This window comes from Salvia hispanica, chromosome 5 (genome assembly GCF_023119035.1).
Source record: "Salvia hispanica cultivar TCC Black 2014 chromosome 5, UniMelb_Shisp_WGS_1.0, whole genome shotgun sequence".
NCBI classification, from domain to species: domain Eukaryota; kingdom Viridiplantae; phylum Streptophyta; class Magnoliopsida; order Lamiales; family Lamiaceae; genus Salvia; species Salvia hispanica.
The window spans coordinates 38,684,960-38,708,952 of NC_062969.1; the positions used below are offsets into that span (position 1 = coordinate 38,684,960).

Sequence of the window (23,993 nt, forward strand, 5' to 3'; positions counted from 1 at the left end):
GTGAGTTATGTATTTACCCATTGACGTTCTCGTCTTCCCCATTAGATCATCCACCATTTCTTGCAGCAATTTATCTTAAAGACGAGTGCTGGTCTGAAACGCTAAATCCCCAATCATAGTAATTTGGGTTAAACTTGTTTCTCACGAGGTGCTCTTTATCATCATCTTATTTTTAAAACATCCATTTTCAGAGGATTGTAGCACGAAAAATAATTTATATATCTATGTATGTTAACAAAATTTGCATAGTGATCTTAATTCTACAAGTCAACTAACTAAATTCCCCAAACACCTCCGTGCTCCCTAATTATGATATTACTCTCTTCATTTCCGTTGAGACATTTTTCTATTTCTGAAAGTATTTATTTAAATTTTTTTTTTACTTTACTCTCTCTTACTCTATTCTTTCTACTTTATTCATTTTCTATTTTTTTCTCTATCTGATATTTTTATCTATTTATTTATCTCATTCAACATTCTTTTCTTAAACTCCATGCTAAAAAGCCTTCCTTTAACTATAAGAGAGATGGAGTACTATTAATTATTGAGCATTATTCGTTTGGTAACCTCTCGCAATTTTTCATGCATTTTTATGCGCCAAAAAGCACATTCAGCCTTCAAAAACTGCTCGCTAAATATGACATTACCGAGCACACGCTTGTGCTCAGTAATTTCTCGATTTTTTCTCTCTTCTAACTGAATTATTTTTGCTCAATAAGTGCTAGCTAGTAGTACTACTTTCGTCCCTCAAATATTGACACACTTTGACCCGACACAGATTTTAAGAAATGTAATGGAAAGTAAGTTGAAAAAGTTAGTGGGATGTGGGTCATACTTTTAAAGTATTAGTTTTATAATAAAATGTGAGTATGAATGAGTTAGTGGAATATGAGTCACTGCCAAAAATAGTAAAAAGTGAAGCGTGTCAAACTTTCAGAGACGGACCGAAATGGTAAACTTTCAGGGATGGAGATAGTAAGGCTTAGTAATTAGAGCTTGCTAAGAAGTGCTCGAATTCTTGGTAGAAAGGCACTAGAGCCTATAATTATTTTATCTAGCTAATCCAAAAAAATAGAGGCCACGAAATGTAAACAGGTACTAGATATTTGGAAACGTTCCAAACGTTCTCCACCAATAATTCAACTCTATTACGTTGTTGTGTCCAGGTTATTCAAACCATGTCCCCATCACTATTCTAGTATAAATACATCCATTCATGGAATATATGTCATTCAGTGCTGTCCAACATAGTTGCACCAATTAAGGAAAAGTGAGAGACAAAAACATTTCTGATAATAATGGAGTCAATCGAGTCCCTTGTTAGCCAAGTGAAAAATGAAATTTTTTGTAAGCTCCATAGCCATAGTGATGCATTTGTGTCCCCCTCAGCCTATGACACTGCTTGGCTTGCCATGATTCCCCACCAAAATAATCACAAAATTCCCATGTTTTCCAACTGCTTGAACTGGATAATTCAAAACCAAAAAGATGGTGGGTTTTGGGGAGAAACCAATGAAGAAGGAATTCCTACCATTGATGCTCTCCCCTCTACTCTTGCTTGCTTGATTGCTCTCAAAATGTGGGACCCTGCCCATCCAAATATTGAATCAGGTACTACTATTATATGAGGATTTCATTCCTATATAAGTATTTCATTCCTATATATTGATATAGTTAGTTAGTTAGTTAGTTAATTAGTTTGTGACACTTATATATATATATATATATATATGTATTCATGCAGGGCTGAGGTTTATTGAGTCGAAGGCGGAGATACTTCTCAAGATAAACTATCAGAACTTGCCGCGGTGGTTCGTGCTGACTTTTCCGGCTATGGTTGAGCTGGCGGAGGCGCACGCGCTTCCTCTTGTTTTCCCTCGCGGATTGGTCACAGCCATAGCTCACATTTTCGTCAGGCGCCAACATATTCTTGAAACGTACGTATAAATAATACTCCCTCTGTCCCACTAGAAATTAAACGTTTTCCTTTTTGAACTGTCCCATTAAAAATGAAACATTTCTTAAAATAGAAATAACTTTATCTCTACTTTTCCCTCTCTTTTACTTTACTTTCTCTTTTTAACTCACAAAACAACACTACATAAAATCCTGTGCTGAAAAGAAAGCGTTTCATATTTATTGGGACGGAGGGAGTAAAATGCATGCTTGAATTGAATAAAATGAGATTGGTAGCTAGCTAATTTTTGACTAAAACTTAAAAATGGGTGGAATTGCAGGGAAGAGCTGGTTGGAGACGAGGAACGGCGTTGTTTTCTGCCACTCCTCTCATACTTGGAGACATTACCATCTACTTACCATTTTGACAGTGAAGAAACGGTGAAGCGATACTTGAGCAGCGATGGCTCGCTGTTTCAGTCGCCGGCCGCCGCTGCTCAAGCCTTTATGTCCACCCAGAATATGGACTGTCTCAAATATCTGCAATCACTCCTTCACAAATTTCCCAATGGAGGTACTTTATTTAATCTAGTAATTCAGTAATATTAGTATCTCTATAAAAATATTTTGAGTAATTAATTAAAAAGAAAAGTAATGACATTGCAGTACCTGCAATATATCCTATGGATGGAGACTTGATAAAACTATCCTTGGTGGACCACGTGCAAGGACTTGGCCTAGCTCCACATTTTCATCAAGATATTGAATTGCTTCTTGCTCAAATCTATAGGTAATAATCCCATTTTAACATAACTACCATCTTGTCTTACAAATCGAACATTATAGTAAATGATAAATTAACTAAATCATCGTATTGATATGCGTTTGTTCAGGAGTCAGCAGAATACAAAATCAGACTCGAACAGCAGTTTCCCGTTGAAGTTATTCAAAGACGCAATGGCTTTCCGCCTTCTCCGGATGCATGGACACGACGTTGATCCAGGTACTTTACCTTAATGAATCAGCACTTGAATTTCAATCGGTATATATTTTTATTAATTATTTTCATATTAATTCCTTGTGTACGTACGTAAGCAGACAGCTTCTGCTGGTTTGTGCATCAACCGGAAACAATGGAGTATATGGAACAAAACAGCCAACACTTCATCACCGCAATGTACAGTGTTTACAGAGCAACAGATTTAGCATATCCTGGAGAGCACCAATTAGATGAAGCAAGAAAATTTGCTACTAAATTGCTCCAAAGTTCCAAGACCAGGCATAGAGATTATAACTTGTTAATTTCAAAAGGCCTTCAAAATATGGTACGTACTTATAATATATATAAAGATGCAGTTAATTCATTATATATTTTGTTGCTTCATCTCAATTTATTCGAGTAGATCAAGTATGAGGTGGATGTTCCATGGACTGCTCGTCTTGACCGTCTCTATCATAGGAAGTGGATTGAGGAAAACAAAAGCAGCCCTTTATGGATTGGGAAGGCCTCTTTCTACAGGTATCTATTTTCATCACTCATAAATTGTTACTCCACTTAATATCTGTAAGTTATAATAATGTTACCTACTTTTATTATAAACAGGTTGTCCTGCCTTGAGAACACTAACTTGAGGCAGCTGGCTGTTGAAAATTTTGAGTTTATGCAGTCAATATACATGCGTGAATTAGAGGAGCTTAAAGGGTTAGTCACGTTAATTCGTATATATATATCGATGAGATTCATTTCAATTTGACTATTAGTTAATGAGAAACATATGCTTGCATATATATTTAGGTGGGCAAAGAAATGGAGACTTAGTGAGATGGGATTTGGAAGGGAGAAGACAGTTTATACCTATTTTGCAATTGCTTCTTGCTCTCTCTTTCCTCACAATTCAGTTATGAGGTTGATTATTGCAAAGGCTGCCATCATTGTGACAGTTGCTGATGACTTTTATGACATGGAAGGTTCCTTGCCTGACTTGGAAATTTTGACTGATGCAGTTCAAAGGTTAATTGCACTCAATAACCATACTAATCAAGCATTAGCATCACAAGTGCTCTATGTGCACGCACTCTGTACTCATGAATTGCGTGAGAATAATTACATATAACTTGTAGATGGGAGGGCAATGGATTAGAGGGCCATAGCAAGACGATCTTTGAGGCGGTAGATGAGTTTGTGAATGACATTGTTACAATATGCGAGCCTCAAGAAGGAAGCACGGTAGTGCCCAAGTTGCAACAACTTGTAAGTTTGGTGTAACACAAGAATTTTAATTTACTTTCGAGTATGTCTATTGCTTATATGAGTAACACTCTGCTGTTTATATATATGTCGTAGTGGCGTGATTGCTTCATGTCGTGGATGGTGGAGAGAAAATGGAGTCTAACAGGGTACACACCATGCATGGATGAATACCTAGAAACCGGGATGCTGTCGATCGCAGCACACACAATAACTCTTCCAGCCACCCCTAATTTCTTCAACCCAAATGCAAACCCTCTTCAATACCAAAACATCACCAAATTGCTCATGGCCATCGCTCGTTTATCAAACGACATGCAGAGTTATCAAGTAAATATTATTCACATATATACATTAGTACTAATTAACAGGATGATCTCTTTTTTTAATAATTTTAATGAACATATGCAGAAAGAAGTGGTAGATGGAAAAATGAACATGGTGATGCTCCACTGGCAGCAAAATCCCGAGAGTGGCATCGAAGAATCGGTGGCGCATGTGAAAGAGATGCTGGAGCTGAAAAAGAAAGAATTGGTGCAGCTTGTGTTCTCAGACAAAATTGATCAAGAAATGATGAGTAAATCTTGCAAGCAAACACATTTATATTGCATGAAGGTGTTTGAGATGTTCTTCAACTCAGCCAATCTCTTTGACAGTGAGACTTCACTGATGCAAGATATAAACAAATCCATTTACCTTCCCATTACTCATTGCAAACCCTTCCCATTTACCGCTCCTAGTGTTGTTCCCGCGCTCAAAAACAACGACAAGTCCAAGGTTTCCGCTCGCATCCACACCCTCTCCTACTCAAACTCACCACTACACACCACCAATTATATCAAACTTGCACCCACACCAAAACTACTACACCTTCCCATAAGATGTAATATGCGTCTCACCGGCCTCCCGTTGCCACTATAATGATCTTCTTTGTATGTCATTGTGAATGAGTTTGGTATTTGGGGACGAATATCAAACGTATGTGTAGTTACTAATATTGTTTAGCCACTATATTTTACTATCATGTCAAAATTCTCCAAGAGTTGGCTAGCTTGTATACCTATGTTTGTCATCTTATGATTGTATGTTTTTATATTGTGTATACAGTAATATTTCAAAAGTATCTTTATGGCCCAATTAAAACTTCAATCATGATTACTCTATACAACAGATGTATAAGTGATGTTTGATTCACCAATCACCATTCAAGTTTTGCCATGTATAGACAATTATATTAGTCTAATAAATCATGAAGACCCTTCAAAAGAATAAAAGAAAAGCATGATGAGCCATCAAAAGAAAATTTTTCTAGTAGGAGTTGTACTTAGAGGTAAGTAAAATAATCGAAAACTGATATTTGATCTGGATCAAACCAAATTGAAATTTAAAATTCAGTTTGTTTTTTTCAATTTTTCGATTCAGATTTAAACTTTTGGCTAATTCGGTTTTTTGGGTTCATTCGGAAATTAAAAAATTGAAAAACTAGAAAAAACTGATTGTTTTTTAAAAAAAATAGTATTATAAAAATAATACTATATTATACCTAAAACAAATTCTATTTATGTTGATTTATATATGAAAAAATTTATGTAAAAAATTACAATCACATTAGTATATAAGTACATAAATATTTTACATCTTAATTTTTCCATAACTAGATGAGAAAGAATATAAAAAGAAGAGAAAAGTGAAATTACCTACTCCAGTATTAGTTACCAAAAAATATATTTCATGTCCCGTCTGGCCAAATATATATACTCCATGAAAACAAGAGTGGAAAAAATCTCTATGCGCATAGTATTATTTAATATTTTGGTTTTAGTTAGTCTTCTTCCCCAAATACGTCTTCTTCTTTCCTAAATACGAGAGTAGCCATTGTTACTCTTTTTTGAAGTTTAATTTCAGCCCATTTTCACATTCAACTTCTAGTTACTTACTCTGTAGCAGCATTAGTTTGGGAAGGACTAAGTATTTATTTTGAAATTTTAAAAAAAAATTATAGTAGAAAATTCAATAAAAAAAATGAGTTGGGGAGGACTTAAAAGTACTAGTATATGTCACATTCTGGCTTTTCAAACTTCAATATACTAATTGAAAACGTTTTATCAATTTAAATTCTAAAGTACTATATGTCACATTCTGGTATCGATAATATATTTATGAAGTTCATTACACCTCATTTTCAATTTTCCATCATTTATAAAGGTAGCCATATCAAGTACAATTACAAAAATAAATAGTAGTACAAGAACTAGTGAACAACGGTTATTAACTTGTCAAATCTTGAAACGAAACCATTGGGCCCAAAACTGCACCATTCACATGCACCTAATTTAACTATTCATTTCATTTTTTGTGTGATTGATAATAGAGCACTCAAGCCAATCACGATTGGGAATGTCAATGTAGCCTGAAATCAGTGGGTCGATCCGAATAGCCCGTAAAATTTAGGCTGAAAATTTCTAGCCCGATAAAATTACAGCCCGATTATCACGCACCCGATTAACCCGCAACCCGTTAGGGCCAGACCCGAAAACCCGATAAAATTTCTATCGTTCTATTAGTTTGACTCTAATTCGACACTTCATTGGTTATTTTATAATATAGATTACTAAAAACATAACTTTCAATTTTATATATTAAATATATAAATTATATATTAAATTTTTATTAAAATAATAATAGATATATAAATTAGAAACTTCAAATTCACTAAAAATATATTTAAATTTCTAAAACATGCTTTAAATTTTTTTTATGGTTATGTTTTATTTTGCATAAATCTCAAATATTAGTATTTAATCATGTTTATGTTTGAGTTTAAGCATAATATCTCAAATTTATCATAATTAAATATATTACATTTTATAAATATAACTAATTTTCGTCATTATTTATTGGATTGAATGCATGTTAATTTTATCGGTAGCAACCCGATTAGCGGGCTAGCACGAAACCCGAGCTTTTAGGGTTAGGGTTGAACTTTTATAACCTGAAAAAATCACAGCCCGATTAGTCCGCACCCGATTGACCCGAAACCTGGTGGGATGGCCCGATTGACATCCTTAATCACGATAGTAGAACATCCAAGGGTAGGTGCTAGGATTTCGAAAACTATAATCTAAATAAAATATTACTACTCCATAATCCTTTTACTTGGCCGGACGTCTCGTAGCCCGCTTTGGACGTCCGTACTCCTTGTTCCTGGGCTATTGGGGTCGGTTGCTGCTTTTCGGCCGAGTGAAGGCCGGAATCCCTTATATGCACCGCCCGTTAAAAATGACGAAAATGACATCTTCTGTCATGAAATTTCTGTAAATCTCTTTTTGGAGAGAACTGATTATATATTGGTTTATGGAGTACTTGTAAATATTGGTTTGATTTCACAAGTATAAGCACTTGCACAAATTATATTTTTCTTCTTTGGAAATTAAATAAATTAAAAACATGTACAAATCTTTTCGGAAAAAGTCATACTCCTGTGTAGTTTTCTCGAAAAGTATGAACTTTTTAAATAGTTAAATCACACTTTACCCCTATAAACAGTGGTGGACATACACGCATGAGGAGAGGGACTTTTTAAGCCCCTACCAAACCTGTTTAATGAATAGTACTACTATAATACTCTCTTCGTCCCACAAAGATAGTCCCACTTTGATCCGACACGGGTTTTAAGAAATGTAATTAAAAGTGAGTTGAAAAAGTTGGTGGGATGTGGGTTCTACTTTTAAAGTATTAGTTTTATAATAAAATGTGAGTAGATATGAGTTGGTGGAATATGAGGTCCATTACTAAAAATGATAAAAGTGAAATAGGACAAACTTTGTGGGACACACGGAAATGGAAAAATGGGACAATATTTGTGGGATGGAGGGAGTAATAATAAAGTCTGAGAAGGCAATCCCTTATCCCTATTGAAACGTGTTCCACATTTCACAATACTTAAATTTAAAATCGTTTCCACAAATTTTATTCAACAAACGTTTTTAATGTTCTTCTTTACCACTTTAATTGGTGAGTCCATTTTTCCCTTTTTCTTTTGTCATAGTTACTGTATTATATTCGCAAGATTAATTTTGTGGTTTATCCAAATATTGAAAAGTTTTCTTGTGTAGTTTTCATAATTTTAATTTCTTATATAAAATGAACGTACATTGTGATATTCTTGATAGGAAAAAAAAACTACATTCTAGGAGTAAAGTTTACATTTTTAATTAATTTAGTAAAATTTTGCTTGTATAGAAATGGTTTTTTTTTCTTTAAATGCGAAGGTTATTCATCTTCTATCTTCTCTTAAGTGGTAGAATTGTTGAATTACTGGAAAATATGTAAAAAGTTGAATTGGATTTGAATTATATTTATGTTGGCACTTTATGTATTAAATATTTATACAATTTTATTATTGTTATTCGGATTTTTTATAATATATATATAATAGGTTTGTGTTAAAATGACAATTCTTCTTAAAGTGACACCGTGACACCACTTATACAGCAAAATTATAAACGCTACACAACAATATTGAAAACGCTACACAACAATCTATAGATTGCTGTATAGTGTGTTGGATATTGCTGGCCAAGAAAAGTTGTTGTATAGTGTACAACATATTGCTGGTCGTTTTTTTCAGATTTTTTTTTTTTTTTTTTTTTTTTTTATGCAGCTTATTATTCGTCCACGTGTACAAATGATTGGCTAGAAATGGTGGTATGATGTTATTTTAAGAGGTGGTGGCACCCTAACACTCCCTTATATAATATAGTACTATATTAATATTTACAATGAAAAATTTTAATAAGCCACTGCTAAAATTTATTTACATTTATATACATTTTGGTACTCCTCGACAACTAATTCATTTACACTTATATACATATATTAGTACGAAATATTACTAGTACCTTTCGATATATCAATTTATTTATCTTTTATATTGATCCACTACTTTCTTTTATTACAATATTTTTTATTATTATTAAAACTATCTTTATGATGAATATTTTATCTGCTTAATATTTTGATCACTTTTATTAAAATTTGTATGTACTTTTTTACTTTTGTTGGACGAATAGAATATATATACTTTTTCTAATTAATGAAGCAAGTTGTGGTGATTTGTGTGTATGCAACTATCGAGTTCGGTGAATTAACCGTGGAATTAAAATGAGCGTGCATGGAAAAGTGACCCAAAGTGTACCATGTTGATGTACACTCAACATTTTTTTGTGGGAGTAATAATTAGGTTGGAAATTACTCCATCCGTTTCTTCGTAGTTGAAGCAAAACTTTTTGACACAGAGTTTTATAATTGAATGTTGAGTGTATTAAATAAATAGATAAAAAAGTAAAAGGAAAAAAAAGGTAGAGATATTAAAGTATAAAGTGAATAAAATAGAGAGAATAAAGTAAGAGAAGGGAAAAAGTTACCATATAAGAAAACGACTCAACTATAAAGAAACTTTCCGAAATGATAAAATGACTCAACTATAAAGAATCGGAGTACAATTTTTTCTTCTTTTATGATAACAATGTTTGACGTGTCGATTTTTCCAAGGATATCTACCTATGTGTAGAGTTCAATCAGCGGCCTATCTATAAATTATGTACTTCCACTCTACGATAGATTTACATATATAGTACTACTCCTAAATAAGCGAGCGTTGTAAATTCATAAACGGCCATTTTTTTTATAAAATTTATAAAAAAAATATTTATTCTTAACTATTTTGTGCAGTGTGAAGTAGTTGTTGCAAAAATTTACAAAAATAAATTTCATAGTTCAAAATCATCTCCCTCATAAGTATTTCAATGAAATCACGTAATGGACTTCGATAGAGCCCATTATGAGTATTGTTAGGGTCAAATATTACATAGAAGGCCCATTTTAGGAAATATTAAATCCCATTACTTAAATCTTATTATCTACATGTATTTTCATTGCATTGATATAATGAATTATTACAACAAAATTATACTGTAATAATCTTAAATGGAAATATAAGTTACTATTCAAATACGATGCTTTTACTGAGGATAGAATTCTCAATTAGACTGTATACTAAAACTGTAGGCATTTAAGATCTAACTTAAAAACTTTGACATGATGTAATAAGTGAATTGTAGTGGAGTATAAATTTGATTCAATTATTTTGTCTGTGTTATAACTTGTGGCTTGGGAAAATGGCACACAAAGAATATTCTTAGACATGGGAATAATTCTATAAATAAGATCTGAGTTTTGAGTAAATATGTAAAGAATATACTTAGATCCAACTCCAATTGAATTTGACTGTGAAAGAGTGTAGTATGATACAAGTAAATGTTGATAGTTTATTAATGTCACTGATTAATAAATTGGGAAACATTTGTCGTTATCTATTTTAAGAGATGTACAAGATGTAAAATGAGATCTACCTACATTTTTAGATACCAGTGACAAAATCTACTCATAAATAAGTAAAAGTAAATTCTGATACGGAACTTTATGTTTCTAGATATAGAAAAATGGTAGAGAAATTAATGATACCTATATTCATACATAAAAAAGTAACTAGAAAACTACAGCTATGAAATAACAAATCCTATGTGAGAATAGTAATAGTAAAAAAAACGAAAAACTTTGATAAACGACACTAACAATACAAAAAATTGAAATTACATTAAAATCCTAATTCTGAACTGTAAACTATAAAAAGTAGAGTATAAATATTGTGTTGTTTGTCACTTTGTATATAATCTAATTATTAATGAGATTATATAGTTGGCATTGGTGTGATGATTGATTATGTAGCAGAAGTCATGTATAATTAATCACTACTCCTATTTCCAGATAGGCCAGTTTTTTTTTATTCATTGTACTTTTTTTTTCAAATCATTTCTGTTGACCGGTTTAATAGAAAATATCCCCATCTTGATTTCACACACAAAAATTCACTAACTTCATAATTAAGGTACTACTACTAGTTTTTTCATCTATAAAATTAGTCTTTCCTATCTTTATTAGTAATATAGCTCACCATTTTCCCTCCCATATTTTGTTCTCCTATTTATTGATATTCAATAAATAATATTTTAACTAGTATTTTTATTTAATTTACATACTGTAATAGAATTAAAATACACATTATTCACTATCAAAGTTAATGATATTGAACTAAAAGTTTTTTTTTAAAACAAAAAAAAAACTTGAAACAAAGAAGAATCTAAACTGGCTGAATTTTCAAGATTGATTGCCTAGAAATATAAACAAATAAATATTCTAATATTTCTTCTTCTTCTTTTTCAACCATTAATACTCCAAAATTATCCGAGGATGCCCTTAAGTAATCACTCTCATTTCTCTAATCCACTTGTATTAAATCAATAATACAGACAGACAGAGAGAGAAAGAGAAGAATTTACAGATGAGTATGGGCCGCCACCATTCCTTTGAAGTTAACTGAATTTCATCTCACACTTCTCATCAAATCTTAGATGCAATAGTTGATAGAACTCCTCCAAGAATCAATCTTTACACAAAAACTGTGATCCGACAGCATTTTTATATGCTCAAAGTGGAAGCTATTGTCGGCACAATCTACATTTTCAGACAACTCTGTAACCAGGAAGTCAACATCTCTGTCCGAAAACAATACAGAAGCTAATAAATACAGTAATCCACAAGAATCTGTGAAGATCACACCATCTCTAAGGTATGCCAGCATCAAGAATCTCATTCTTCAATCACACACATCTCTACTTTTAAGCATTCATTTCAGTTCAAGATTCAATTTTTTTCCCCTTCCTTTGGGGCTTTATCTGCAGCAATGGTTTTCAAGAAAGTGGCTGTTATGATGATGCGTTGTTTGGGGATATCGAAGCAGCCCACTCTTCCTGCCCCTCCTGCTGAAACTGCTGAATCTTCATCCATTGATGTTGAAATTTGCGGCTCAAAAGGAATCAGGCTCAGTGATGGCAGATTCTTGGCTTACACAGAGAGAGGAGTCCCCATGAATAAGTCCAATTACACAGTTATTGTTGTTCATGGATTTGGTAGCTCTAAAGAAATGAACTTTATGGCTTCCCAGGTATGGTAATTTTAATTTACCCCCTTTTAGTAAATTTTTTATTTCTTCATTGTGAAACTAGGGTTTGATGGCTTTATGTTCAGTTGTAGTTTGTGATTGTTGGATGTCTTGCTCGTGTTGTTGTAAAGATTGAATCTTGGTTTCTTGATCTGAATTTAATTTACTTGAATTTTTGGCTTTGGTTCTGTTTGTGGTAGGATTAGTGTTTGGTGTTGTTCATTGAGAAGTTGCTGATGTGACTTTAGCCTCTAGGATTTTCTTGAGGAGTTGAAGATATGTCTTCTGTTGTTCGACCGGGCTGGATATGGCGAAAGCGATCCCAATCCGAAGAGATCCTTAAAAAGTGAAGCATCCGACATTGAGGAGCTAGCTGATAAGTTGCAGCTGGGATCAAAGTTTTTCGTGCTTGGTGTGTCATTGGGGTGCTACCCCGTCTGGGGTTGCCTCAGACGAACACCAAACAGGTATATAGTCGTTTGATCCGAATAAATTGTCTTTTGTTGATTGATGTTTGGGCTATTCAAGAATGTTGGTTTCTTTGTTATGATTTTAAATTTAGGCTAGCTGGTGTTGCATTAGTAGTTCCATACATAAACTACAAATGGCCTTCTCTTCCGAGTGAACTAACGAAGGATGACTATCGGAAGGGCCTTTCCCATTGGGCTGTTTTCGTTGCAAGCCACGCTCCACGATTGCTGTATTGGTGGCTGACACAGAAGCTCTTCCCATCATCGACCGTTCTTGATAGGAACCCTGCATTCTTCAGTCGAAAGGACATAGAAGTGCTCAAGATCACACCGGGTTACCAATTGCTTAGTCAGGTGAAAACACTAATTCATACAAGAAATCAACATAAACTGTCCTAATCATGTGTGTTTTGCACATGTGCAGAACAAGGTAAGGAATAGGACAGTGTTCGATTCCCTACGACGTGACTTTGTGGTGGCGTTTGGTAAGTGGGACTTCGACCCGCTGGAGCTGTGCAATCCGTACCCTCAGAGGGAAACCGCGGTGCACATATGGCAGGGGCACGAGGACAAGGTGGTGCCGGTCCAGCTGCAGAGGCACGTCTCTGGGAAACTGCCTTGGATTCGGTATCACGAGGTCCCGGATGGAGGGCATCTGCTGGTTTATGATTCTGATGTGTGTGAAGCCATCTTGAGGTCTCTTGTTCTTGGAGAAGATCCTCCTCAAATGTATAGACCTCAATGCTAGTAGTTTGGTTGAAATTTTTTATTTTTTATTTTTATTCTTGTTCATCACAAAAGTGATGATCTTGCAAAGTAGATTGAAGTATTGGTATTCTATTTGTTTCAAGAAACATTTGGTTGTGAATGGAGTTGCAATTGTTGGTGTTGAATCCACTAAATAGGTTGTGGATAGAGAATTTATTCTATATAGTGGATTTAGATTAAAAAAAATTTGCTTTATATATTTGTATGAGCTAAAGTGTGCAAGGCATAGTTTGTCACTAACTTTACTATTTTATACTAGTATTTAGTTCTTTAGATATGTTATTTTTTATATTTCTTTATTTTTTGGCAATTTAATCAAAACCTTTTAAGTTCAAATCCATATTGAAAATCATACTTTTTGGCAAATAAGCAAAATTAAAAAATTTCCCTTACCCAAAATTGACTATAAAATAAATCGATATCAAAAAATTTCGTAAATTAAAAAAATGAAAATAAATCCTAAATATTCCTAAAAGTATGTGTAATTCTATTATGCTAACGCTGATGTGAAAACTCATTGAACCTCTGCATGTTTATCAGCCCATGGTATATTGGGCCTTGGCCCACTGGGAGTACTATATTATAAATACTTAACTTGGTAGCATACATATTGTTGCTTGCAAGATTTTAACCCATAGTCAATAAATGATTGAGTGATAAGGAACACTGAATTTGTGGGGTCCGGGATAAAAAGGTCGCTACTGATATCAAAACGCAAATAGGGCGTCGGGTGTCGCTAGCAATGGATGCAGACGAATACATAAGTGAATCGGTGGAACTATCACACTGTGGGATCGGTAGCAGCTCCAAAGGTCGATCGACTCCGACTCTACATAGATCCGCAATTGCTCTCAGTTCACTTTATATCATTATTTTTCAGTACATTTTTTAATTCATAATAATGTAGGTTCTCATCAGATTAATAAGCTCTAACTGGTTCCTAGTGGGCTTAGGCTACATTTACTAAAGTAAATGAAATTTAAATCCAAAAATAAACATTATTCCATGTCCAATAATTGAATCAGTCCACTAATATTTTATGAGGCTTTTATAAGAACAATCATTCCTTAAAATTAAATTTTATGGCCCAAATTGTGAACTCCAAATTGACTATGGGAAAATTCAAATTTGATTAAGTTACCTTTTTAATGACTAACCTACATTATTATCATTATATCAATTTCGTTTCCTTTCAAATTTTATTGAATAAAAGTGAAAATATGCATATGTATAATACTATTAGTTATTAGTAGTATACTTAATTTTCAGCTACTTACAATTTCCCCTTCTAGAGACAGTTTCACAAATTAATATATTCATACTATATTAATAATTGTTCCAAGCATGCTAATCTTAATTTGACTAAGCACATGTTAAAATAATTTATAAAACTTACGTAAACATAAATCTAGATGAAAATTAAAGATGTTGAAGATACAATTTATAATGCAAAATATAAAAATATCACTAAAAAAAGTCAAACCTTTGTGATTGTTACATCGTCCTTACTATAATATCCTATGTCGGCAAAAATAAATAGTTTTAATGTCAATGATTAGCAGATTAATTACATTCTACTTGATCATTAATTACTCCCTCCGTCCCATTTTAGTAGTCCCATTGACTTTTCTGTCATCTTTTTATAAAAATGATAGTTAAAATGGAGAAATGGTAAAGTAAGAAAGACAATAATGTAGATAAGATTTTTCTCTATATTATTCTCTCTCTTAATTTACCATTTCTCCTCTTTAACTATTTTTTATCATTTTTATAAAAAGAGAGCAGAAAAATCAATGGGATTGCTAAAGCGGGACGGAGGAGTATTTTTTATGTTTGATTTATAAACTAGTAGTTGGATTTCGTTTGATATAATCAAGCATTAATATAGTATATTTGTTTCAATCATGTGTTTAGAGTCTAACAACGCAAACTGTTCGAATAGTTGTTGTTATAATCATTATTATCAATACATTAATTATTATTATTGATTTAAAACACGATTAGTTAAATTATAAATTGAAACAAGTGTAATTTATAGTACTTTGTTAAGTAATAAAGTATGTTATCGACTTTCCCAATCACGAATAACTTTTTTTAAGCACTGAGAATCATGTCACGCAACTAATTAAAATCAGTTAGCAAATAAACCCTTTTCACCTTACAACTTTATGAAATATATAATCTTATCATATTTAAAATTTGTGTGGCCACACTTGATTGCAAAAAACCTAATTTGTAAAAGGACGTCTTAATTAAATTAATGTGATAATTAGGTCATCTTGTGTGCCCAATAAACTAACTTAATTCCCAAAAGCATTCGAAAAAAGACAAAATCTTTAGCCTTTTACAACTAATTAATTGTTTATATTTTGGTTAATGTGGGCCATATTGAATTGAAAAATGGGGATTTTAAAATCGCTATGAAGATTTAATCAGCGAATCAAGTTATATTTATATGGTTAGTTGATGTAGTTCGATTGTAAATTAATAAAATAAAGAAAGGTATCAAACTTTATTGTGATAGTTTTTTATTCGTTTTTAACGTTTTAAATGAAAGTGATATTTTTTATTTTTTATTTAATTTTGATACGGAAATCATACTTGTCGCTAAAACTCTCAATTTCCAACTAACGTTTACTACTATTCTTTTTCCAGAAAAAGGGTTAATTTAATTTTATGTCCAATCAATAATAAATTGTGTACAGTACTCCTTAATTCAAGTGTTTGCAAAAAAAAGTTCATGTCGTACCACAATAAAGTGGCCTTAAATAAAGCAAAATGATGAAATAAGAAACTAAAAAAGAAATTAAAAGAAAAAGCACTTAAATAAAATGAAATGATAAATAAGAGGGCAACAATAATTTTTTTATTTGTACAAATCAAATCAATAGAGCTCATATTAAATATTTATATTTAATAGTTGTGGACCTCGAAGGGGAAATTAAATGTTTATTTCAAAGGATAAGATATAATTTCATAGAATGGAAAATGATAAAGTAAACAATTACATAAAAGACAAATCTTCATAACCTCCCCATGAATTCCTCCTTTATTTCTTCCGTTCTTCGTCTTTTATGCTTTAAAAAAAACATCCACCTAACAACTACTACAAATTAATGAATGAAATTTTTTTGAATTATACTACATAAAGATATTTGAATAGTACGTAGCTATTTATTGCACAAATTACAAAATGGCACTCAATTTATATTCATCACTTGAAAAACCAACAAATTTGCTTAATTTAATTTGACATACTCTGATTTTGTCACACGTGGCACAACAATAAAACATGAGCTACCGACGAATATTTGCATCGATAAATTCCAAAAATCCATCAAAAAATTATCGAATTTGCAACGCTATATGACTATATCATCCATCACTAAATTCATCCCACAATTTTGAAATGATTAATAAGAAAAGGAAAATTAATTTGCATAGACATCGATATACATTTACAAGAGAACATTGTATTATGTTGACATTAAAAGTAAAGCTACATCAAAATTATAGGAGGAAAACCTATTTTCTCTAAGAGTAGCTCCTAAACAACCTCAAATTTCACCTAATCATCAAGAAAACCGGTTATAATAATAATATTGATAATCAGAAGTTTGAGAACTGATTTTGAGAAGCCTGCACCATCTGCAAATCCGACGTCGTTTGGCAAGAATTGTCTTCTGCAATCATACTCCTGAAAATAATTACCAAGAATAAATAAAAATGTCATCTTTATAAACAGGAATTCAAGAATTGTAATGAGTTGAAGCAAAAGTGATCTTACTCTCTTGGCCTTGAAGCCCACAGTGAGCTCAGGGCTCGTAGTCGGCCATAGTATTCTCCGATCACCAGGAAGCAACGTGCAGCTTGCCGGATTGTCAACAAACGGTGCAGCTGATGAAGGGTCTGTTGCCTTAGATTATCAGCCTGTGTTTTTGCAAATACAGCACCAAAATGAAGTCAAGAAAACATTTTTTTCAACTACCGAGTCGTATTTAGGCACAGAGAGAATAGTAATGTCACATATATGTATTGATCTGCTATACAAATATTCATCTAAGAAATCATCAGTTAACAGCAAGGCATCGTTTGTTTGCTTTTAACGAGCCAGTGAGTTAAAAGAACGACGTTGCAAGAAAACGAGCATCTATAATTGGTTCCACCAGAAATGGACTGATTAGTCATATCATGCTAAAGCAGCTTTCATGAAAAAGGAAGTATTTTTATACTTTCTTTCCTAAATATAAACAATTTTCAGATGTTTTTCGACAGATGAAAGAAGGTATTAGGTATGTGTAAATCTAATGGAGCCATTTTATGTGGTCTGAAGATAAATCTACTTCGTTACACGTATACGCTGACGAGGAAAGATACCTAAATCTGTTAAAGTATAGCTGAGAGATCACTTAAAAGAGAAAGCAGAATGTAAAGCCAAAAAGGAATGGGAATGATACTTTTATCTTGTTGCATCAGTTTCCGACATATGCTTTCTAATCACTTATCACTTATCTCACTAATTAAAGTTACATTTTAGCATCAAACCGCAACGCAGTGTGTCCCTAAAGTGCAAGCCTCAACTTTTAAATGACTTTAGGTAAGGGATTAAAATCAGATTCTACTTTTGCATAGTTTCATGATAGGACTGATCTAAATGCAAGAAATGAAGAGGGAGGGGGTGTATGAACCTGTCGAACAAAGCCTTCAAGATTGGCGAGCTTTCCCAATGCGACAGCCATGTGATGCATGCTGTCGTTAACAGAGCCATTAGCAATGGTATCAACCAAGGATTGCTGCAACTGGTCCAAGCCTTGTGAGAGAGCCTCCTCTGCCTGCTGTGAGGAATGCTGAAGGCTGCAAATCCCCATGAATTGCTGCTCCGTTAAAGGGTCTAATTGCGGTATCAACATCTGATAATCAATAAAATTTAATGATTACTAAACAGTTAAAAATGTGGATGATGACAAATGACTTGTATAGTGATGGACTATAACCTTGATTAGGTCAGATGGCCGGAAACCGCCCATCCAAAGGAAACACCTCTCTGCAGGTGTAGTCCACATTCCGGTGATGAGGTGGAAGACGTCAGATTTAGCAGCGGCGCCCTTCAGGCTAAAGACCTCGTCATAGTGAGCAATGTATCCATCGACTATAACCCTCAAGTCACTGTCGGATAAGTGAGCTTGCAATGCAGTTCGGAGTTCGGATATGTGCCTGTGATCATCATCTAGCCATCTAGAATATTCCATATCGAATATTGCTCCACCTATAACAAAAAATCATAACATTATTTGATTATAATATGTGAATCACATAGTCCATTGAGGGCCCATGAATGTTGCATTCACAAATTAAAGACACACTTCAAGAAAGCACAAAAGGACAGCCACAACCACTAACTACTACACCATTTTTTTTATTCCCACCTTTTTTTGGTTTTGATTTTGTATGATTTTTTATTTTATATTTTTTGCATATCCACATAACCATAAAGTGGCCTTTTTGCATAATGTACAAAGGCTTGATGCCAGGATTCAAATATCTGTGGGTACAGATGAGGCAAAAGACTGAACTGTAAAGATTCCAAAATTCCAAATATTATTCATACTGATAGAACCAGCTATTTGGGAAGGGAAAACACACACACACACACACACACATGTCAAGGACACTCTTGCTGACCATGTGGTAAGAATTGCTGCCTTGGTCATACAGATATTTGATTTGAATCTTTTTTCCCCTGAAACAGTAATTAAAATCTGACATGCCTTTCAAGAAGAAGAAAACTTCTAGTCAAAAATAGAAGTTCTTTTTGTTTTAGTTGAAAAAAGTTTAAAAGCCTAATATGGCTTCAAATTCTCTTTTCACTAATTAGAACAAAACATCTAGCCAAAAATTTTGATTTTTGAAGATTAAGATTAAGTCCCACTATTTTATGGTCAATAATTAGACCATGAAGGAAGAAAAAGTCTAGCTAATGTCTACAAACTGAAGGGTTTGGCAATTTTGATGTTTTTGTTCACAACTAGATTGAAGTCAGACAAATCTAATAATGTCATTTAAGTTTAAACAAATCCAATAATGCAATAATTAACTAGCACGGGAAAGACTAACTCCTCCCTCCTTCAAAAAAAATCACACTCTAATCAAACATTCATGGGAAAAGGGGGGAGAAGTCTTCAATTTATGTAGAGGGCAGGTTAGTAAAAACACTATTGAGAAATGTAGACACATACCAGAGCTAATACTCCCACTTGCAGCCCCACCTCCTCCTAAGAAAAGTCCCTGTTGAATATAGTGATGGAGAAAGGGAGTAAGTCAAGAAAATCAATTATAGAGGATTAGACACTAATTATTAATTACTGTAACATTTTTTTGGATTGGCATCCTTCAATTATTTTATACTTATGTTATGACATTAGATGTCTTGATTTTCTTTATGTTCTTTGTTTCTACCCATTAAATGTTACTGTTGTTACCTGTGACCTTGCCCTCTGAAGGTCTTGCTCCAGCTGAGCAAGCCTGATCCTGCTTGATTCTAGCTGCTGTACATAGGCCTGTACACACACACACATAAAAATATACAATATTTATATGGAGTATATTTATAAAGAAACAATTTTGGGGGAAATGGAGTAAAAATTTTGCAACTTACCTTTTTTCTAAGTCTGCTTTTCCTAGCTGCTTCCCTATTTTGGGCTAGACGTCTCAATGTCTGTAAGAAGAAGAAAAATACACAGCCTCAAGATAAATAATTTAAAGGAATTCAAATTTGGGAAGTAAGAAAAAACTGCAGAAATTATGAAAATCAGTGAGACTAAATTTTCAGCTCATGCATGCATGTGAATAATTTGGCTCTTTTCATCACCTTAGCATCAAGCACTTTGTCTGAGTTAGAACCAGGCCCTCTTCTCTGCATTATTTTTAAAAATAAATTCAAGAGAGACAATGGTTAATTCGTTTCTACTTTTCTAGAGTCAATAAGAGCAGCTAGAACAAACAAATTTTGTAAGGCAAAAATTTGAACTTTATTTTTTTATTCTATGTTAGAGAATAGGGGAAGGAAGATAACGTGTCAGCAATGGCAGAATCTTCAGAAAGATTTCAAATTTTTTATTATTAGAAGATATGCTGGCATTTTTCACAACTGTTCTTGAAAATAATAATGATGGAGATGACCACTGTGAGAAAAAAATGTGAGTTAATTATTTTTATTGTTTCTGTCTGCAAATTCTCTTTAGATTTTGTTTTCCCTTTATCCTATGAAGAAGATCCCTCACATGAGAGAGAAAGAGAGAGGGAAAAAAAGAATTAAACTACAGTTCTTGGGATGGGAAAAAGTAGCAATTATGAACAAGGACTTAAAACTGCAGTCTTGAAGATTGAGGCACACAGGCATATATTATTATAATAGATCAAGAAAGATGGATTTATTATATGTCAGAATAAAATCAGAAAAACTCCTCAGCAATGAGGGGGTACAGTTCCCCTTTGCCAACAAATCTTTCTTGCAGCTAGCTATGTGGGATTATACACAGAGAGAGAGGATAGCAAACTAGTAGCAATAAAGATGAGACCTTTTTCTTTAGATATGGGAAGAAATTCAATCAAGAATTGGGGAAAAGTGGAGCAGACCTTTTCTGGGGCTGGTTTAGCAGCTGGTGGCTGTGACTGTGAGCCACTCATCCTCGGGCTGTCAATCCCACCGGCGGCGTCCATCTGCGGCGGAGGGGGTGGCTGGCGGTGGTCTGAAGGAGACTCTGGGGCGTTGGAAAGTGTGTTTACAGCTGAACCGGAATCAGTACTCTCCTCTCCTGATTTTGAGCTTCCCTGTATTAAATGACACAAATTTTTAGTCAAAATGGCTTTCATCATCACATCACAACCATCAACCAAATATCTAAAAAAAGAATTCTATTAGTATTAAAAAAAACCTCAAAAACACATTAAACAACACTGCAGAAGGTGGTCAAGAGAGAGAGGGAGAAGAGCAAGAAATGAAGCTTTGTTTATGAAGAGAGAGAGGTAAATATAGAGAAGAGTACTCTTGTGGTATGCTGGTGGAATCTCATAGGCCAAGAAGGGAACATATCCAGAGTTGCTGCAGGCCTGATTGCTGTGTATAAATCTGCCAAAAATCAAAAGCAAAATCTGCAAGAATCAGCCAGAAAATAGGAAATTTGAAAAAAAAATACTACCATGAGAAGGAAATTTTTCTGGAATTTTTTGTTTTGGGCTTTTTGAAAGTTTCAAACTTTGGTTTAAAAAGAAGGGTAAGGCTAATCCCCTTTTATGTATGGGTTTTTTGCTTTGCAGTTATGGAGTCAGTAAAAGAATCATGCAAGCAGGTCTGGTTTTTTCCATATTTGAAACACACGCCATTCAAATCCCTAGTCCAAGAATGATTTCTGTGCAAGAAAAAGAAACCCCCCTTTGCACAAACAAACCCTCTCTCTCCCCTTTCTCTCTCTCTTGGGAGTTGGTTACACAAAGCAACGTAAGAAAAACAAAAGAGAGGAGGGAGAGAGCAAGTAGCATACGTTGTTTTTTGTCATCATTATTGATCTTAACCCCTTGCAGAATAATGGCCTCCTCAAGCTCTCCGAAATCAAAAGCTGGCCCTTCTTGATTTCTTGTCAAACAAAGGAACCCAAGTCAGAAAATCGAAAGCCCAGTTCGAAAAATCGAATCTTTTTTAGGCTTACATGAAATTAGAGTTGGTGGGGTGGTGGAGCATGTGAGGAACTGCGTAGGGGATGTGGTGGTGGTGGTGGTGGTGGTGTGGAGCTCCCGAGTCAGACAAAGCTGCTGGCTCACCGACTCTGTGACTCGCCATGCAAACTCAGTTTCAGGCCATTCTTTTTCTTCAAGGTGCTGATTTTCTTGTTTTTGTTTTTGTTTTTGTTTTTCTGAGGTTTTGGTGTGTTGAGGGATTTGAAGACAGAAGGCCACTTTCTTGAAAGATGGACACTTGAGGTGATCAGCAAAAGATCATAGCTTTCTTGTCTAAAAGGGATTGAGAAGGTCTCTCTCTCTCTCTCTTGAAATGATTTACTACTACTACAGTTTTGAGCTTTTGGAGGGTCTCTATCTAGCTTTCTTTTCTCTACTTCTCTATGAAGAAATCAATCTGATTATTCTCTTTGATAATCTCTCTCTCTCTCTCTCTCTCTCTCTCTCTCTACTATACTTTATACTCTCTCCTCTGTGGGGGTGTAATAATTAGTACTATCAGAATTGGGAGTCAAGCCATGGGTACAGAAAATCTTGTCCTGGCAACCCAGGCTTATTTTGTGGGGTTTTGCAACAGAAAATCAAAATTAAAACAGATTAAAAAAAGAGGAAATTTGTGCATTGAAAAACAACATTAGTTCAATAAAATACTTACAAAAAAGGTGGGGTCTTTGGGAGGAACACTAGAATCCTCTCTCTCTAACTGCCTGGGCTTTTTCATTGGCCCTTTTCTTGAAGGAAAAATTGAATCTTTTTTTGAAAGAGATAAGTATTGAGTTGAGTTTATAAGGTAGTTTTGCTAATTGCAATAATTGTTTGAACATTCATCATTGTCAATGTTGAATACACATTTAGAAATGACATTTTTGAGGTTGAGAACTTAAGATTATACACAAGTTGTGTTTGGTCATATTTGTCTAAAATCAAGATCACTTTAAATAATAGTAGTCTTATTTCAAGTAGAGTAGTTATGATGTGAATTAACAAATACTCTGGTAATTAAAAAAAAAGTATATTAAAGCTGCTTTCTTGATCTTTGATGTTTTTATGTTGAAAGGGTTTACTTTTATGTGCTATTTTCAGAATTTGACAACTCACATACTTGACAATATTTATTATGCAAGATGTTGCTTAAAGGGCTTTCAACCAAAACAAATTAATTAATTAAATACAATCACCAATAAAAACTTCCACTTGTTATTATTATTAATCCAATTCTTGAGATGGATTTGTTTGGTGTTATCCCATTTGTTGATAGGTCAACATCCATTCTTTGTCATCAGGTTCTTTTTTCTCTTAATAGAATTTATTTTGAATTCTTGTTATATTTTAAATCCACGGCTGGGGTGAGAGATCATCATATTTCATTCATTTAAGATGAGATAATATATTCCTTTACGCCATTTAGTTTAATTGTTTTTACTTGGGTAAATATAGGTTTATTTTACAAACATTTAATTTCTATTTATATGAATAAAAGTATGTCCAAGGATGGCAAATAGACATAAATCTAATTAAAATAAGCTGAAATTGCACAATCCTAAATATTTTCCCTATATTTTTATATATTGGCTGGATAATGTTTTTTTGAAGAACATAGCTAAATATGACCAACATATAAAATGTCACTTTGCATATCAAGGGGAATATAGGGACTTTATTTCTATTATGGGAATGGGACATAATTTTTATGAATATCTATCACTGTGAATGGACAAATCACTAGTTTGTGAATTAGGTGTGACTGCTATAAAGTTTCTAGATTTTGCTAGTGGAGATTATTATATGATCATTTTATAATTCACCCCACATCTAA

At 33.4% G+C, this 23,993-nt stretch overlaps 3 protein-coding genes and 1 long non-coding RNA gene across 6 annotated transcripts; 3 read left to right on the top strand and 1 right to left on the bottom strand.

Moving 5' to 3' along the window:
• The first annotated feature begins 1,247 nt into the window (after positions 1–1,247).
• Positions 1,248–5,269, top strand: LOC125187743 ((E,E)-geranyllinalool synthase-like). The gene is made up of 12 exons (XM_048084377.1): positions 1,248–1,611; positions 1,745–1,937; positions 2,238–2,470; positions 2,563–2,686; positions 2,790–2,899; positions 2,995–3,221; positions 3,300–3,415; positions 3,500–3,598; positions 3,692–3,907; positions 4,018–4,147; positions 4,241–4,474; positions 4,556–5,269. The coding sequence occupies exons 1-12, from the start codon at positions 1,299–1,301 to the stop codon at positions 5,063–5,065; spliced, it is 2,505 nt and encodes an 834-aa protein (XP_047940334.1). The 5' UTR covers positions 1,248–1,298; the 3' UTR covers positions 5,066–5,269.
• A 6,209-nt stretch (positions 5,270–11,478) lies between these two features.
• On the top strand, positions 11,479–13,717 carry LOC125186940. The gene is made up of 5 exons (XM_048083426.1): positions 11,479–11,834; positions 11,947–12,209; positions 12,462–12,673; positions 12,769–13,030; positions 13,101–13,717. Exons 2-5 carry the CDS (start codon positions 11,949–11,951, stop codon positions 13,422–13,424), a joined length of 1,059 nt encoding a protein of 352 aa, XP_047939383.1. The 5' UTR covers positions 11,479–11,834; positions 11,947–11,948; the 3' UTR covers positions 13,425–13,717.
• Positions 13,718–16,857: 3,140 nt separating this feature from the next.
• LOC125188635 (transcription factor TGA9-like) lies at positions 16,858–22,285 on the bottom strand. Of its 3 annotated transcripts, XM_048085603.1 has the most exons (12): positions 22,150–22,285; positions 21,985–22,076; positions 21,490–21,572; positions 21,080–21,274; positions 20,313–20,357; positions 20,100–20,159; positions 19,924–20,001; positions 19,681–19,729; positions 18,439–18,710; positions 18,133–18,354; positions 17,232–17,374; positions 16,858–17,141 (listed from the first exon to the last, which is right to left on the bottom strand). In XM_048085603.1, exons 1-12 carry the CDS (start codon positions 22,278–22,280, stop codon positions 17,054–17,056), a joined length of 1,458 nt encoding a protein of 485 aa, XP_047941560.1. In that variant the 5' UTR covers positions 22,281–22,285; the 3' UTR covers positions 16,858–17,053. The 3 variants fall into 3 exon arrangements, with proteins under 3 accessions (XP_047941560.1, XP_047941561.1, XP_047941562.1); XM_048085604.1 differs by lacking the exon at positions 20,313–20,357; XM_048085605.1 differs by lacking the exons at positions 21,985–22,076; positions 22,150–22,285 and adding an exon at positions 21,643–21,772.
• LOC125188637 lies at positions 21,799–22,594 on the top strand. Its single transcript, XR_007170765.1, has 2 exons — positions 21,799–21,941; positions 22,025–22,594. It is a non-coding gene; the product is annotated as an uncharacterized LOC125188637 (long non-coding RNA).
• The last annotated feature ends 1,399 nt before the right edge of the window (positions 22,595–23,993 follow it).

Bases quoted from the DNA above. Each gene is read 5' to 3' on its own strand.
- LOC125187743 (XM_048084377.1), top strand. From the start codon at position 1,299: ATGGAGTCAATCGAGTCCCTTGTTAGCCAAGTGAAAAATGAAATTTTT. The intron at 2,900-2,994 runs GTACTTTACCTT...GTACGTAAGCAG, and splicing joins TGGACACGACGTTGATCCAG to ACAGCTTCTGCTGGTTTGTG. The intron at 4,475-4,555 runs GTAAATATTATT...GAACATATGCAG, and splicing joins ACGACATGCAGAGTTATCAA to AAAGAAGTGGTAGATGGAAA.
- LOC125186940 (XM_048083426.1), top strand. From the start codon at position 11,949: ATGGTTTTCAAGAAAGTGGCTGTTATGATGATGCGTTGTTTGGGGATA. The intron at 12,210-12,461 runs GTATGGTAATTT...TTTAGCCTCTAG, and splicing joins TGAACTTTATGGCTTCCCAG to GATTTTCTTGAGGAGTTGAA. The intron at 12,674-12,768 runs GTATATAGTCGT...TTTTAAATTTAG, and splicing joins CTCAGACGAACACCAAACAG to GCTAGCTGGTGTTGCATTAG.
- LOC125188635 (XM_048085603.1), bottom strand. From the start codon at position 22,280: ATGGCGAGTCACAGAGTCGGTGAGCCAGCAGCTTTGTCTGACTCGGGA. The intron at 21,275-21,489 runs GTACTCTTCTCT...CATTTAATACAG, and splicing joins TCCACCAGCATACCACAAGA to GGAAGCTCAAAATCAGGAGA. The intron at 19,730-19,923 runs GTAACAACAGTA...TATATTCAACAG, and splicing joins TTCAGAGGGCAAGGTCACAG to GGACTTTTCTTAGGAGGAGG.